Source organism: Rhinopithecus roxellana, chromosome 18, assembly GCF_007565055.1.
Source record: "Rhinopithecus roxellana isolate Shanxi Qingling chromosome 18, ASM756505v1, whole genome shotgun sequence".
In the NCBI taxonomy this organism is placed as follows: Eukaryota; Metazoa; Chordata; class Mammalia; order Primates; family Cercopithecidae; genus Rhinopithecus; species Rhinopithecus roxellana.
The window spans coordinates 47,352,509-47,369,476 of NC_044566.1; the positions used below are offsets into that span (position 1 = coordinate 47,352,509).

Here is a 16,968-nt window from a genome sequence, read left to right on the forward strand (position 1 = left end):
TATGGCGGAACTCGAACTGCATGGACCCAGGGAAGCCAATCTGTAGAGAGCAGGATGCTGCAGATACACAGAGGCAGGCCACCAGCAAAGACCCTGCGGCCCAAGAAAGGGAGGGCCGGTCTCCATGAGGACTGTGCCTCCTACCTTTGAGCCACCTTGAATGGACTTTTTAAACTTGTGTTTTTTCAGACAGGGTCTCAGTCACCCAGGCTAGAGTGCAGTGGGGTAATCTCAGCTCCCTGCAACCTCCACCTCCTGGGTTCAAGTGATTCTCGTGCCTCAGCCTCATGAGTAGCTGCAATTACAGGCGCCCAACACCACACCTGGCTAATTTCTTGTATTTTAGTAGAGATAGGGTTTCCCCATGTTGGCCAGACTGTTCTCGAACCCCTGGCCTCAAGTGATCCATGGTGCCTGGCTGGACTTTTTAGTCATGGTCTTGATCTGTCAGCCAGGCTGGAGTACAGAGATGCAATCATAGCTCACTGAAATCTCCAACTCCTGGGCTCAAGTGATCCTCCCACCTCAGCCTCTGGAGTAGCTGGGACTACAGGCGTGCGCCACCATGCCCAGCCAATGTTTTATTTTTTTGTAGAGATGGGGTTTCACTATATTGCCCAGGCTGGTCTTGACCTCCTGGGCTCAACTGATCCTCCTGCTTCAGCCTCCCAAAATGCTGGGATTATAGGCATGAGGCACTGTGCCCAGCCATGAATAAACTTTTCTTTCGTACAACTGAAAGGGCCTTGAGTAGGAGGGAACTGAGTAAGGATTAAGTGATAAAGACAAGCATTTCTGGGTGCGTGCAAGAGTGTGTGTAGAAGCAGGTGGGCCTGCAGCAGGGGGGAGGTGAGACTGCTGTGAAGCCATGCAGGGAATGGTCTTTTCTGAGAACATGCATGCCTGTCTGGTGCCTGCCTCCTGTCCACAGTGGGATGTCCATGTGTAAAACTCAGTGTGGGTGTTGTAGCTGGGCCTCTGCCATGTCCAGAGCCTCTGGGTGAAAAGAACAATACAGTAGACCCCTCTGCAGTCTTGCGCTGGGCAAGGCTGATCGGATCTTCAAACCACAGCAACATTAAAGATCATTTTCACCGCTCTCCCGCCCAGTACAAAGATACCCTTTTCTTTATATCCAGTACAAAGATACCAGCCTCACCTCAACCACTTTCCCCAAACCAGGACAAGTTTCTCCATCCCCAGTTACTGATGACAACAGCTGTCTAAAAACACCCAGCAAAAATATCACGTGATGGAGAGCATGCAAACCGGCTCTAACTTCCTGGCTTCTTTTCTAGCGCATGTGATGCCCTACTCTTGATTGACACACTCAGTTTTTCTTTTTTTTTTTCCATGTGGCAATCAACCAATTGAGTCCAACAGAAAGTATTTTTTTTTTTTCTGTTAATTAAAATAATCCTGTTTTTTCTTTTCTGTCCTTTCCCAGTTGATTACTTGGTATCCACGTGCAACATCAGTTAAATACAGCTTGAGAAATCAACATGTCGAGGTTCAATTTATTTAGCTTGCAGGCTAGGTTTATGGAGCTTGGGATGAATCTTTGTGTAGGTGGGTAACAGAATGTGATCTCAAAGCTGAGTGTTTCACATTGTTAAGGTTTCACTTGCTGATGCTGTCTGAAGGTGATTAAGAGTTTTATTTTCGAAGTGGATAGGAAGCTTGGTGAGTAAGAAGGATTCACTACCTCCATAAGCTGTGTTTGAACAGAAAAGCCTCTAGCAGCTGCTGGTGCTGCTGCTTTCCATGCATAAGGGCCTGGGCCCAGGTGGCTGAGCTATGCCAAGAGTGTAGCATGGGAAGGGAAGCAGGCACCCACCCTCCTTTCAGATCCATAACTCCATCAGAAATAAGAAAGGAGACGTTGTGGGGCTAGTAATTTAGCAAAAGCTTTGGCTCAAGTGGACTTGAATTCTAGCCTCAATTTTTTTCATAGTTGCATGGTCAAGAACTTACCTTGGTTTTCTCTGCTTTTATGATGATGATGAGACGGAGTCTCACTCTGTCATGCAGGCTGGAGTGCAGTGGCACCATCTTGACTCACTGCAGCCTCTGCCTCCCGTGTTCAAGTGATTCTTCTGCCTCAACCTCCCAAGTAGCCGGGATTACATGTGCATGTCACCACACCTGGCTAATTTTTGTATTTTTAGTAGAGATGGGGTTCTGCCATGTTGGCCAGGCTGGTCTCGAACTCCTGACCTCTGGTGATCCTCCTGACTTGGCCTCCCAAAGTGCTGGTATTATAGGCCTGAGCCATTGTACCCAGACACTCTTTTAGTTAACACTTTTATGCAGTAAAACAATGTGCAAGTTTTAACATACACAGTGTCATATAGCTGCCACCACAATCAGGATTTCCATTGCCTGCAAAGTTCCCTTTTTGTAGTCAACCTCAGGCAAATACTGTCCTGTGTTTTTATCCCTCTGGTTTCGCCTTTTCCAGAATGCCACATACACAGAAGCATTCAGTACATACCACTGAGTCTGGTTTCTTTAAACCTAGTAGAATGCATTGGAGATTGAACTGTTATTGTATCACTAGGTCCTTCATTTTCATTGCTTAGTAGTATTCCATTGTATGACTATATCACAGTTTGCTTTATCTAGTTACAAGCTGGTGGACATTTGGGGAGTTTCCAGTTTTTGGTGATTAGAATTAAAGTTGCTATAAGCCAGGCGTGGAGGCTCATGCCTGCAATCCCAGCACTTTGGGAGGCCAAGGCAGGTGGATCACGAGGTCAGGAGTTCAAGACCAGCCTGGCCAACTTGGTGAAACCCCATCTCTACTAAAAACACAAAAAAATGGCCAGGCGCGGTGGCTCCCGCCTGTAATCCTAGCACTTTGGGAGGCTGAGGTGGGTGGATCACCTGAGGTCAGGAGTTCAAGACCAGCCTGACCAACATGGAGAAACCCTGTCTCTACTAAAAATGCAAAACTAGCCAGGTGTGGTGGTGCATGCCTGTAATCTCAGCTACTCAGGAGGCTGAGGCAGGAGAATCACTTGAGCCCGGGAGACAGAGGTTGCGGTGAGCCGAGATCGCATCATTGCACTCCAGCCTGGGCAACAAGAGCAAAACTGTCTCAAACAAAACAAAACAAAACAAAACAAAAAATTAGCCAGGTGTGGTAGCAGGCGCCTGTAATCCCAGCTACTTGGGAGGCTGAGGCAGAGACCTGCTTGAACCTGGGAGGCAGAGGTTGCGGTAAGCCGAGATCACGCCACTGCACTCCAGCCTGGGTGGCAGAGCAAGACTCCATCTCAAAAAAAAAAAAATAAAAAAAAAAAATAAAAAAAAAATTAGCTGGGTGTGGTGGTGCACGCCTGTAATCCCAGCTATTCAGGGGGCAAATCTGGAAAATCACTTGAACCTGGGACGTGGAGGTTGCAGTGAGCTGAGATTGTGTCACTGCACGCCAGCCTGGGTGACAGGAGCAAAACTCCGCATCAAAAAATAATAATAATAATAATAAAGTTGCTATAAACCCTTCTATACAGGCTTCTGTGTGCACATATGTCTTCATTTCTCCTGGGTAAACTATAGGAGTGGGATTGCTGGGTTGTGTACGGCAGTGTGTTTAACTTTACAACAAACTGCCAAACTGTTTTCCAAAGAACCTGTATCCTTTTGCATTCCATGAACCATGTGTTCCGGTTGCTCTGCATGCTCATTAGCACTTGACACTGTCAGGTTTCTAAAGTTTTAGCTATTCTGGCCAAGCGCACTGGCTCACGCCTGTAATCCCAACACTTTGGGAGGCCGAGGTGGGCGGATCACCTGAGGTCAGGAGTTCGAGACCAGCCTGGCCACAACGGAAGAAAAACCCATCTCAACTAAAAATACAAAAGTCAGCTGGGTGTGGTGGTGCACACCTGTAATCCCAGCTACTTGGGAGGCTGGGGCAGGAGAATTGCTTGAACCAGGGAGGCAGAGGTTACAGTAAGCCAAGATTGTGCCACTGTACTCCAGCCTGGGTGACAGAGCGATATACTCCGTCTCAAAAGCAAAACAAAACACCCACCCCCCTTCCCCACCAAAAAAAAAAAAAAAAAAAAAAAAAAAGTTCTAGCTCTTCTGACAGGTATGCAGCATTCTTTTGTAGTTTTAATTTGCATTTCTCTAATGACCAATTATGCTGAGCAGCTTTTCATGTGCTTGTTCATCTACACCTTCTTGATGAAAGGTATATTCACATTTATTGCTCGTTTTTAAAATTTTTATTTATTTTTTTCTACCTCGCCTGGATATTGCCTGTTTTAAAACTGAATTGTTTTATTATTTTATTAAAATTTTAAGAGACTTTTATACAGTCTGGATACAAATCCTTTGTATGTGCTTCACAAATATATTCTCCTTTATATGAAGTTTCCCTTTTAGCATCACTGGTGAGAGAAGATTATTTCTGAAGTGCTAATTGGCAGTTTCATGCCAGTCGTGTCTCTTGCAGGTCAACATGTGACAAATGCTGTCTGAACATATGGCTGAGTGAGTGCTCACAAATGTCTCAGCTGTGTCCTTGGGGTAGGGGTGGAGGTAACTGGTAGTCCAGAGGGGAATCTGGGGGAGTAGGCAGGCTTGAAGGGACTTGGATGAGTTCACTGGGTAGCCTGCTACCATTCAATCATTTGTGCCTTTTCAAAAGTCCATCTTTTCTATTCCACTAAGTTAACAAACATTCCTTAACAATGTATCAGGGAATTTTGACATGGTTAGGTTCATCCCTTTCCCATTCTGTGTTTGCTGTGTTCTTGAAGTCCTATGTCCACTCCCACAGGGTGAGGACACTAGGCTGTGATACCTCTGGGAAGACCAACTACTCCAGATTTTTCACCTGCAAGTGGTAGTCAGGCCAACTTCTGTTGGTGACCAGTCACCTCTACCTGAGGAAAAAGATAAGGAGATTCTCCACTTTGGCCTCAGTTCTTAGCTAGGTTCTCTAGTCCAGCTAGGAGTTACTGGGCCTCCACCAAGAAGGTGAATCATTTGACCCCATTTAGCCCCTGCTCCTTATTTATCTTTATCAGAGCTTCCAGTGATGGAGAGTAAGTGATTGGGACCTCAAACTTCTAACACATACAATTATATCAGGTTGTTTTGGACAGCTACTCTAATTAGACCATATTAAATAAATGTGTTCAGGGATGAATCAAAAGGAAAACGCCTGCTGCAAATAAAAGAGTCATTGAGTTGTTGGCATCAGTCTGCACCTGTGTGCACAGCCGATGGAGGTCAGCCCTGCCTAACTCCTCATCCATTCCACTTGGGCCCAGGGTGAGATTACCTGATTCCAAGTTGCTCTATCAGACTGAGAATGTACTCAACTTGCCAAGTCACAGTCTTTTACAATCTGCTGTATCTGCAAGTACACTGAAGGTGTGTGAAGGTTCTCATTCAAACCACCTAGGGAAGTAAGGCTATTCAAATTCTCTTGCACTTGCTCTTTCTGTACTTCCTGCTCTTTGACTTTTATGAACTCCTACATTCCTTTAAAACACAACTCAGATACCAACTCCTAAGAAGCTCTCCTGATTCTCCAAAAATGTAACTAGTCGTTTCATTCTCTGTGCTACCCCACATTTTATATAATAGCCAACCCTGATAAAGTACTTTTTATGTGCCATGCAGTGTTCCATATATGACCATTAAACTGACATTTAATTTTCATCACAATTCTATGAGATAGATACTCTTAACATTTCTATTTCACAGACAGGTAAACAGGCACTGATGGTAGGCAACTTGTTCAAAGTCCCAAGCTTTGAATCTAGGTAGCTCTTAAAACATTCTCCCACGTATTTCTACTGCTGCACTTAAGACACGATGCTGCCATTGATTTGCTTCCCAGTCTTCTTCAATACCATGGCCCCCTAAATGCAAGGACCTGTCTTATTTGTTCCTCACTGTATCCCCATTACCTGGGGGTCTCAAGCTGACGGACTTCTTTGTGATCACTGGGACATGGCAAAGACCCCTGGCTGTGACCACCCAAGCCAGCAATTTTCTCATGAGCCTGGCATTGGAGAGTCATTGAGTGGTCTCGGATGGAAAGAAATCAAATACACTGGCCATCTGCAGTCATTAATGGGAAGTATCTCCTCATTTGAATCTACAGCAAAAAAGGAACATCATTCCATAATAAGAAACTCTACAAAAGAAATAAGCACTGGAAACCCAATCTCTAAAGACAAAGCAACTGGGGCAAAATCCTGAAGCAATTATTTTTGGTTCCGGAAAGGTAACTCTTGAGACTTTGCCCCCAGCATTGAGTGAGGAGTCATTGAACCCAAGGCAGGTGAATGACAGCTGTGGGCACCAAGCAGTGGCGCACCCATTGTCTAACACACGGTGGCCAGGAGCCTGTGTTCCACAGTGCCATTCTGGGATTTGATCTGGCTCCTGCCCTTGGCTAGACCTGGGCAGGTTCTACTGTATATTCTACTGCATGACCCAGGGCAGGTTCTTTAACCTTTCAGTGCCTCCGGACTCACATCGACAGAACACAGATAATAAGAGAACCCAGATTACAGGGTGGCTGGGAGGGTTAAATGAGTTATATGAGTTAAATGCTTAGCATGGTGCTGGACACACAGTAAGGGTCCAAGAAACATGAGCTATTTTTCTTCTTGCTTATTTAGTAAGACAGGCAGAGAACTGGTGGTATGTAAGGTCCATTATCACAAGTACATAACACCTCTACCCCTGGTGCCTGGCACACAGTGGGCAGCAATGCTTTTTTGTTTGAGACGGAGTTTTGTTCTTGATGCCCAGGCTGGAGTGCAATGGTGCGATCTTGGCTCACTGCAACCTCTGCCTCCGGGGTTCAAGCGATTCTCTTGCCTCAGCCTCCTGAGTAACTGGGATTACAGTCATGTGTCACCACGCCTGGCTAATTTTGTATTTTTAGTAGACATGGGGTTTCTCAACATTGGTCAGGCTGATCTCGAACTCCCGACCTCAGGCAATCCGCCCACCTTGGCCTCCCAAAGTGCTGGCCACCGTGCCTAGCAGCAGTGATTTTTCACTGAATACATAAATGGCAAAGTGGTTGACAGGCTTTTGTTCAACGAAACACACTGGAATGGTAATCAGAAGTAAAGCTTAAATGTCAAGAGGACTAGCCCAGTAAGCTCTTAATTCAACATTCTATTGAGATCATTGTATTACAGACATCCACTATGTGTTCATAATAGTCAGTCTGAGGCACTGCATAAATCCTTTTGTGTCTTAAGAACTGTCGATGATTAAATTATATTCAATGAAGTTTTAAAATTAAGTATACGTTATTGCATTCAAATGCTTGACACACTGGAAATCCATGAAGAGCACAAGTGGCAACAACGAATTAACTGGAGTCTTCTCATGGAAAGCAACCTCTGTACCTACATGGTATTGTTACCCATCCACAGCTGCATTTCCCACGAGATTGTGAATGCTTATGTCTAGTGCTTTTGTATCTCCAGTGCCCGAGATACAGTCATGCTTAGTAGATACCAAACAGCCATTGTGTTTCATGATCAAACCAGATTATAGTTCTTAGTCAGAAATATATTCTTTTGGTGAACTTACATTTCTACAACACAATAAAAAAACTTATACCCTTGAGACCACTTAAATATAAGTTTCAACATTTAAAAATATGGTACACAAGAAAATCATTCTTTTTTTTTTTTGAGACGGAGTCTTGCTCTGTCACCCAGGCTGGAGTGCAGTGGCTAGATCTCAGCTCACTGCAAGCTCTGCCTCCCGGGTTTACGCCATTCTCCTGCCTCAGCCTCCCGTGTAGCCGGGACTACAGGCGCCCGCCACCTCACCCAGCTAGCTTTTCGTATTTTTTAGTAGAAACGGGGTTTCACCGTGTTAGCCAGGATGGTATCAATCTCCTGACCTCGTGATTCGCCCACCTCGGCCTCCCAAAGTGCTGGGATTACAGGCTTGAACCACCATGCCCGGTCAAGAAAATCATTCTGGAAAGCCCTAACATGTTAGACTAAATGACTTAATAGAACCCAGTTAAACTGAAAGCTAATGCATCTGAAAAGTCCTTTTAAACTTAAACAATTTCTAACACAATCAGATAAAAATTAGCTGGGTGTGGTGGTGTGTGCCTGTAATCCCAGCTTCTTGGGAGGCTGAGGCAGGGAACTGCTTGAAGCCAAGATTGCACCACTGTGCCCCAGCCTGGGTGACAGAGTGAGACTCCGTCTCAAAAAAAAAAAAAAAAAAAAAATTGACATTAGGTCAGGCACAGTGGCTCATGTCTGTAATCCTAGCACTCTGGGAGGCTGAGGTGTGAGAATCAATTGAGCCCAGGAGTTCAAGACTAGTATGGACAACACAGTGAGACCCCATCTCTACAAAAAACGTTTTAAAAAAGTAGCCAGGTATGGTAGTGCGTGCCTGTAGTCCCAACTACTTGGGAGGCTGAGATGAGAGGATTGTTTGAGCCCAGAAGTTTGACACTGCAGTGAGCCATGATTGTGCCACTGCACTCCAGTCTGTGTGACAAAGCGAGACACCATCTCTTTAAAAATAAAAAAGAAAATGATATTAGGCTCAGGAACTTTCTCTGGACTCATGTCAGAGAAACGAATCCAAGCACTTTGGGAGACTGAGGCAGGCAGATCACTGGAGGTTAGGAGTCCAGCCTGGCCAACATGATGAAACCCCGTCTCTTCTAAAAATACAAAAATTAGCCAGGTGTGGTGCTGGGCGCCTGTAATCCCAGCTACTCAGGAGGCTGAGGCAGGAGAATCGCTTGAACCCAGGAGGTGGAGGTTGCAGTGAGCCGAGATTGCACCACTGTACTCCAGCCTAGGTGATGAGTGAAATCCTGTCTCAGGAAGAAAAAAAAGAAAAAAAGAAAAAAGAGCAAACAAAAAAAGAACCACTTTATCATCTCCTGGACTTTCTCACACAAATGCTAGGGAAAATGGCCAATGTGGTGAAGGCGATCTGCAGCAGGTGATGTCTGCAGCTCCCCTCTCAGTTCAGCATCCCTCCCCACAACACACTGCACTGGGAGCCTCAAACATGCAGAGGTCTAAATCACAGAGTCCACTCTAAAGCTGCACTCTCTACAAGGTACTTTTTTTTGGGGGGGAGGTGGGAGGTGGGGATGGAGACTTGCTCTGTTGCCAGGCTGGAGTGCAGTGGCACAGATCTCGGCTCACTGCAACCTCCGCTTCCCGGGTTCAAGTGATTCTCCTGCCTCAGCCTCCCAAGGAGCTGGGACTACAGGCACGCACCACCACACCCAGCTAATTTTTGTTTTTTTTGTTTTTTTTTTTTTTGAGATGGAGTCTCGCTCTGTCGCCCAGGCTGGAGTGCAGTGGCCGGATCTCAGCTCACTGCAAGCTCCGCCTCCCGGGTTCATGCCATTCTCCTGCCTCAGCCTCCCTAGTAGCTGGGACTACAGGCGCCCGCCAGGTCGCCCGGCTAGTTTTTTGTATTTTTAGTAGAGACGGGGTTTCACCATGTTAGCCAGGATGGTCTTGATCTCCTGACCTCATGATCTGCCCGTCTCGGCCTCCCAAAGTGCTGGGATTACAGGCTTGAGCCACCGCGCCCGGCCTAATTTTTGTATTTTTACTAGAGACAGGGTTTCACCATGTTGGCCAGGATGGTCTCAATCTCTTGACCTCGTGATCCACCCATCTCGGCCTCCCAAAATGTTGGGATTACTGGTGTGAGCCACCGTGCCCGGCCTCTACAAGGTACTTAAGTGTCACAGAGATTACATTGTCAGCGAAAGGATCTTGACTCTAAAGGCGGAAGTTGATTCTTCATCCTGCGGATAGGAGCAGTTTGGGTGTCAGGATTTAAGGAGGGTGGAAGTTTAGTCTTCATCCTATGGATAGGAGGGGTTCGGGTGTCAGGATTCAAGGAGGGGTGCCAAAGACAAACTCCCATTCCTTCACAATTTTGCTGGGATCACCTCCACTTTCTTGGTTTGGAGGTGAGGTGGGGTGGGGAGAGAGAAGAATTCTGGGAAAGCAGACTCTGATTTTGGCCATGGGTAGAATTCCTCCAAATAGGAACCAGTACTCACGATGGTATGCTAGGCAGGAAATGGTTCCATAAAATGGACATTACTTACCACTCAGCATTGTGAGGATCAAATGAGATAATATTTTAGATGACTTAACATACTATGAGGCACATATGGCCTGATAAGTGTTTATTATTATCTCACTGATATGTACTAACAATGATGAAAATAAGCTTCCAAAGAAATTTGCTCAGAGACCATTAAAAACAGTTGCACTTGTGCTGAAATCCCTAAGAACTGCTCATGACACAAAAGAGTGCAATCTTTTCCCTTTTTAAAGATCCATCACTTTTTTTATTTTTTATTTTTTTTTTGAAGATGGAGTCTTGCTCTGTCACCCAGGCTGGAGTGCAGTGGTGCCATCTCAGCTCACTGAAACCTCCCAGGTTCAGGTGATTCTCCTGCCTCAGTCTCCCAAGTAACTGGGATTACAGGTGTGCACCACTACGCCCAGCTGAATTTTGTATTTTTAGTAGAGACGCGGTTTCACCATGTTGGCCAGGCTGGTCTTGACCTCCTGACCTCAGGTGATCTGCTCGCCTCAGCCTCGCAAAGTGTTGGGATTACAGGCATGAGCCATTGCACCTAGCAGATCACTTTAGAAGTTACTGTGGTAACATGTAATTTCAAATCTTTCCAATGCCCAGCAACTATAATCTCCCCTCTCGCCTACCCAAGATGGAGTCTTGCTGTCACCCAGGTTGGAGTGTAGTGGTGAGATCTCAGCTCACTGCAACCTCCGCCTCCTGGGTTCAAGCAATTCTCCTGCCTCAGCCTCCCGAGTAGCTGGGATTACAGGTGCCTGCCACCGCACCTGGCTTATTTTTGTATTTTTAGTAGAGACGGGTTTCATCATGTTGGCCAGGCTGGTCTCAAACTCCTAACCTTGTGATCCACGTGCCTCGGCCTCCCAAAGTGCTGGGATTACAGGCATGAGCCACCACAGCCAGCCACAACTATAATCTTATTATATTTTGTCAGTTAAAGCATCCCCTCAGTGTGTGTATTAGTTGAGTTTAACAATATCATTTATTAAATATGACCTTCCTGGCCAGGTGCGGGGGCTCACACCTGTAATCCCAGCACTTTGGGAGGCTGAGGCGGGTGGATCATGAGGTCAGGAGATCAAGACCATCCTCGCTAACACAGTGAAACCCCGTCTTTACTAAAAATACAAAAAATTAGCCAGGCATGGTGGCGGGCGCCTGTAATCCCATACTCTGGAGGCTGAGGCAGAAGAATGGTGTGAACCCAGGAGGCAGAGCTTGCAGTGAGCCGAGATCGCGCCACTGCACTCTAGCCTGGGCGACAGAGTGAGACTCCCTCTCAAAAAAAAAAAAAAAAAAAAAAAAAATATGGCTTTCCTGTCTTATGATATGACATCTTACCAGAGGTGTGCATCTCCTTTATCTGTTTTCCTCTCACTCTCACAGTTTATAAGGGCTTAGGATTCCTACTTTTTGATTTTTGTCAAAAGTCTGTCAGAGTAAGAGAGTCCTGAAATAAAAGAATAAGGGAACCTGGGTAGAAGGGAAAATCTCCTCCATGGCCAGCAGCCATATTTTAATGTTAAATACGAAAGCAATTTAAGCCAGGCGTGGTGGCTCACACCTGTAATCCCAGCACTCTGGGAGGCTGAGGTGGGTAGATCACTTGAGATCAGAAGTTCAAGACCAGCCTGGCCAACACGGTGAAACCTCGTCTCTACTAAAAATAGAAAATTTAGCCGGGCGTGGTGGCGGGCGCCTGTAATCCCAGCTGCTTGGAAGGCTGAGGCAGAAGAATCGCTTGAACCTGGGAGACGGAGGTGGCAGTGAGCCAAGATCACACCACCGCATTCCAGCCTGGGCAACAGAGAGAGACTCCATCTCAACAAAAAGCAATTTAAAAAACTTAATCAGAAACAGCATCAGTCTAGGCCCTAAATTACATATCCTACTGAAGAGATAAGTGTTCAAGAGACTCAAGCTCATGCAATCAGGTATGCTGAGGTAACAGGGTAAAAGAAGCAGAAGAAACCAGTTTACAAAAAAAACCAAAGCACAGCTTCAAATAAGACACAGTTCTGCCCTGGAAACTTCTGGCACAGCCACCTCGTTCAATATGGTAGGCACTGTCACAAAACAAAAGACATCAGCAGAGGAGACACACGTCTGTTTCAGGGCAGTACCACATATATAAAAGGTTTTGGGGAAGATCCATGCTATGAACCAAGCACACGGCAGGTATCCAGAATTCTCAGTTCCATATAGATTTATCAGACCATTATCCATGGGCTTCCTGACACCGAGCTTCCAGTCATCAGGAATGGGCATACCACATTTGGTTCCTGTACATAAGACAATATGAGGTGGAGTGGGGAATGGGAACACCCTCCTTAATCAGAATTTTATTTTCCAGTGTATACACAAGAATAAAAATCTTCTTAGTGCTGTAACAATCTCAGAATTCTAAAGCTTTGCTGCTAAAAGCAAATAATATAAAAATTGTTTTTCTCAATGGATAGATATCTCCTTGCTTTCATTATATAACATTTTCTTCAATTTCTGGCATTTGCTCCTTGCTTATTTTTATTATTTTTTCTCTTTTTTTCCTGCAAACGCTATGGCAACTTAAGCATTTGCTACTTCTTGGTTGCAGCATCCAGAAGCAGCTGACAAAATGAATGAGTGAAAAACCAATTTTTCCCTGTGCTTAGTTTACTTAAGCTTCTTTGTTTTGTTTGATGGTCTTGATGGTATGATTTTGGATTGCTTAATATATAATAATTTGTGCTAGAAAAAACTAACATATACATGCATGGTTTTCATTAAAAAATTAATTGAAGAGAAAGAGAAAAGCAACATTTTAATGCCCCAGGAATTGAAACTAACCTTTTCTGTCTCGATTGGACCCCTACATCCCTCTTTTGACTTGCTGGTATCATTTGCCATGTATTGGTCAATACATGTCTGCTGGATGAGCAATAAAATTCTGGGGGCAAGCCAGTTTTGAGAAGTTTATAATCTGACTGGGGGAGACATATCTTGAAATTTTGGAAAGATATTTTACTTCTAATTATCTTAAAAGCAAACAAAAGAAACATTAATTGACCATGATTCTGCACATTTCTCATCTCAGTATCACTATGGTAAAATAAGCTAATCATGAACACTGTCATTTCACTACAAACTTAAATGCTCTCCTTTTATTAACGTTGAGTATGAACATGAAACATGATCACCTGTTTAAAAGAAAAACACCACTTTGTTCTTTGACAATTTCAAAATAAGGAACTTTGGCTTTTTATTCCTTTTAAGAGTTTCTGTAGCTGACTGTTCTTTTCTTGCTATACAATTCTCCTTGGATCTGTATTACCTCAGCTCCTCAGATACAGCAAGGGTAGAGAGTCCTCATTTAAAAAACATTTCCTAATTGTACACATTAAAAGCTAACATTTAAGAAAAACCCTCTTGGCCGGGCGCGGTGGCTCAAGCCTGTAATACCAGCACTTTGGGAGGCCGAGACGGGCGGATCACAAGGTCAGGAGATCGAGACCATCCTGGCTAACCCGGTGAAACCCCGTCTCTACTAAAAAATACAAAAAACTAGCCGGGCGAGGTGGTGGGCGCCTGTAGTCCCAGCTACTCGGGAGGCTGAGGCAGGAGAATGGCGTAAACCCGGGAGGCGGAGCTTGCAGTGAGCGGAGATCCAGCCACTGCACTCCAGCCTGGGTGACAGAGCAAGACTCCGTCTCAAAAAAAAAAAAAAAAAAAAAAAAAAAAAAAAAAAAAAAAAAAAGAAAAACCCTCTTAATCCTCCAACCCCTATTCCTATTGTGAGTAATCTGGTTTAATACAAGTTAAGTCTTTAAATAAATTTGTTCTTTCTCCTCAAAAAAACAGTTAAGAAACTTTACAAGAATTACAGGTTTAAAAAATTTACAGAGAGAAATGAAAGTATTGTCACTTAACCCCTATTAACATACAGTGTTCAAGCCTTCCAGTATCAGCGCCTTTTGCACAGCATCGCCGCTAGCTGTTTCACTAGCATGCTGACTAGGAGGCTTCTCAGTCACTCTTTTCTTCTCCTTGATAGTGTCTGTACTCTGGCTTCAGCTCCCATGTGTTTTTGTGGATCCCTTTTACATTCTGAACACCAATTTCTTTTAAGATTTCCTTCAGGTACACCTAAAACAAAAACAAAACCCCCAACAAATGAGATTATAAAGGCAGGGAACAAAACCTAAAATAAGGTGATATGCCGAAACACATATGCAAGTCATAAAAAGTATGATCCTAAAAGCTCAGCAAGATTTCTCTATAAGGAGGTTCAATAAACTGCCTTTTGATTCTACATGTGCGATGATAACTGCACTAAATGCACTAAATAACTGCACTAAATATATGATCATGTGCATTAAAGGGGTTGAAAGTCCTGAATGCCAACAACTTAAAAGCTAAAATAAACAACAACGACAACAAAAAACCCCACAAAAAACACTAGATGAAATACACGAAAAAATTACTGGTCCTCACTCAATGTGACACAGTACACCAAGTGTAATCTGCCCTTGAGTTCAATGGACTCAGTTCACAGATTGAAATGAACTCAGTTCACAGTTTCAGGAGCAGTAACATATATAAAAAATGAGTAACATTTTTGAGAATATTCTATCAAGCAAGCACATGACAGGTATTCAGAATTCTCAGTTCTCAGATGAGTTCTCAAATTTGTTATTAGGCCACCCACTTATTTTCCTATGTAAGAAGGAGAACCGTTACTTATTTTCCCTCTGTAAGAAGGAGAACCGTTACTTATTTTCCCTCTGTAAGAAGGAGAACTGTTATTTGTATTTACTACTATTTGTACTTTATCCAAGCTTGCCAACACAGATAAGGAAATAAGAAGTGATAATAAGGCTGGGCTTGGTGGCTCACGCCTGTAATCCCAACACTTTGGGAGGCCGAGGTGGGCGGATCACCTAAGGTCAGGAGTTTGGGACCAGCCTGGCCACCATGGTGAAATCTCATCTCTACTAAAAATACAAAAATTAGCCAGGCATGGTGGTGGGGACCTGTAATCCCAGCTACTAGAGAGGCTGAGGCAGGAGAATCACTTGAACCCAGAAATTGCAGTGAGCCGAGATTGTGCCATTGCACTCCAGCCTGGGCAATAAGAACGAAACTCTGTCTAAAAAAAAAGTGATAAGACATCCCCCAAAACTATCAGGGATGCAGCTTTGTGTTTGGCTTCTCCAAAGAAAAGAGTCTGTAGTATGGTGTTTTAGGTCCCTAACAATTCAATAAACATTTACTAAGCGATTACTATGGTCATGGAAATGATGGCTATTTAAGTGTAATATGAAACTCCACCTTTGCTTGCCAATGCTGAAGGCCAAAAAGCATTACACAACAAGCTGACCAATATAAATTACAAAATTTCCTTCTCAGAGAAGAAAGATAATAATAATAATTATTATTTTGAGACGGACTTTTGCTCTTATTGCCCAGGCTGGAGTGCAGTGGCATGATCTCGGCTCAATGCAACCTTTGCTTCCGGGTTCAAGCAATTCTCCTGCCTCAGCCACCTGAGCAGCTGAGATTACAGGTGCATGCCACCACACCCAGCTAATTTTTTGTATTTTTAGTAGAGATGGGGTTTCACCATGTTGGCCAGGCTGGTCTCGAACTCCTGTCCTCAGGTGATCCAACCACTTCGCCCTCCCAAAGTGCTGGGATTACAGGCCTGAGCTACCGCGCCCGGCCAAGATAATTATTTAAAAGTGACTCTTTTGTTGTTGTTGCAGAACAAAACAATCCAACAATAATTTGTGTGCGTGTGCTTCAAAGAACCAGTTACGGTATGATGATGACTCATCCCATTGATGGAAGATGTAGTTTTTCTTACTGACTGAAATGAGGCATTAGTAAGAAAAATGGCTGAGAAGTTCTTGTCCGTATATTTAAGGTAGCACTCTTCTCTAGCATGGTGCTAGACTACCTGCATCAGAACCTTGTGGGGAGCTTGTTAAATATGACCGAGCTTGGGCCTACTGAGTCAAAGGCTCTTGGGTTAGGCCCAGGAATCTGCATTTTAACAAGTGCCTAGGTGACTCATGTAACTATATACTAAAGTTCCACCACATCTAGCTTAAGGTTCTTCCAGTTCTGATACTCTAAGATCTTTGAGTCTTTAGTGTGTTGCTTTGTTCTCTGAGTCTCATCATTGCTGGAGATTACGTGTTACCAACATAATCTAATGCCACTTTACACTGACTGATACAATGCTCTAGAGTTCATAAAGTCCTTTCAGTTACGGGTAGGTTGTCACCTAGAAACATAATAGCTGATTAGTACTGGAACTACACAGAGGTTCCTTCAGGATGGCTTATGGCTCTCTCGGACAGCCTTTCCATTCCAGCAGCTAAGCCCCAGCAGGTGGCAGCAATGAACCAAATGAGCCCTGGGTTCCCCCGAGGCTGGCTTGCTTGCCTCCCACACCTTCTACAGTTGGCTTCACTAGCAGACCTGTGTGAATGAGTAAGCATAAAGGCTTGAGATATCCAGGTAATATAAAATGCAAGTTTGCCACCTGCTATTTCAAATTACATTTACAAAAACAGGATGCTGTTCATACACTACTTTCTAATTGAACAGGATTTATAAATGGAAAATGATTGGTTAGGCACAAATGATTCTCTGTTTAGGTGCCAAGAATGACATCTTTGTAAAATTCCAAAGAATGGTTTATTATGAGACTGGCTAAGACGATGTTGCACAAACAACCATACAATTGTGGATGCACTGCAATGGGTCAAAAATGAAAAGAACAATTGCCAGGAGCATTTTAGCAGCTCCATAGAAAAGAGGCTCTCCTGACTTCAAGACTAGTGTGCCCATTTATAATCTAGGCCCAGAAAA

The 16,968-nt window shown here is 44.2% G+C and overlaps 1 protein-coding gene across 1 annotated transcript in view; it reads right to left on the reverse strand.

Annotated features, from left to right (window-relative positions):
- Nucleotides 1-14,095: 14,095 nt before the first annotated feature.
- The window catches only part of GTF2F2 (general transcription factor IIF subunit 2), a 169,418-nt gene continuing 166,545 nt past the window's right edge, over nt 14,096-16,968 (reverse strand). Inside the window, exon 8 of the mRNA XM_010368053.2 lies at nt 14,096-14,235. Coding sequence (XP_010366355.1) covers nt 14,116-14,235 — 120 coding nt within the window. The 3' untranslated portion in view covers nt 14,096-14,115. The remainder of the gene's footprint in view (nt 14,236-16,968) is intronic.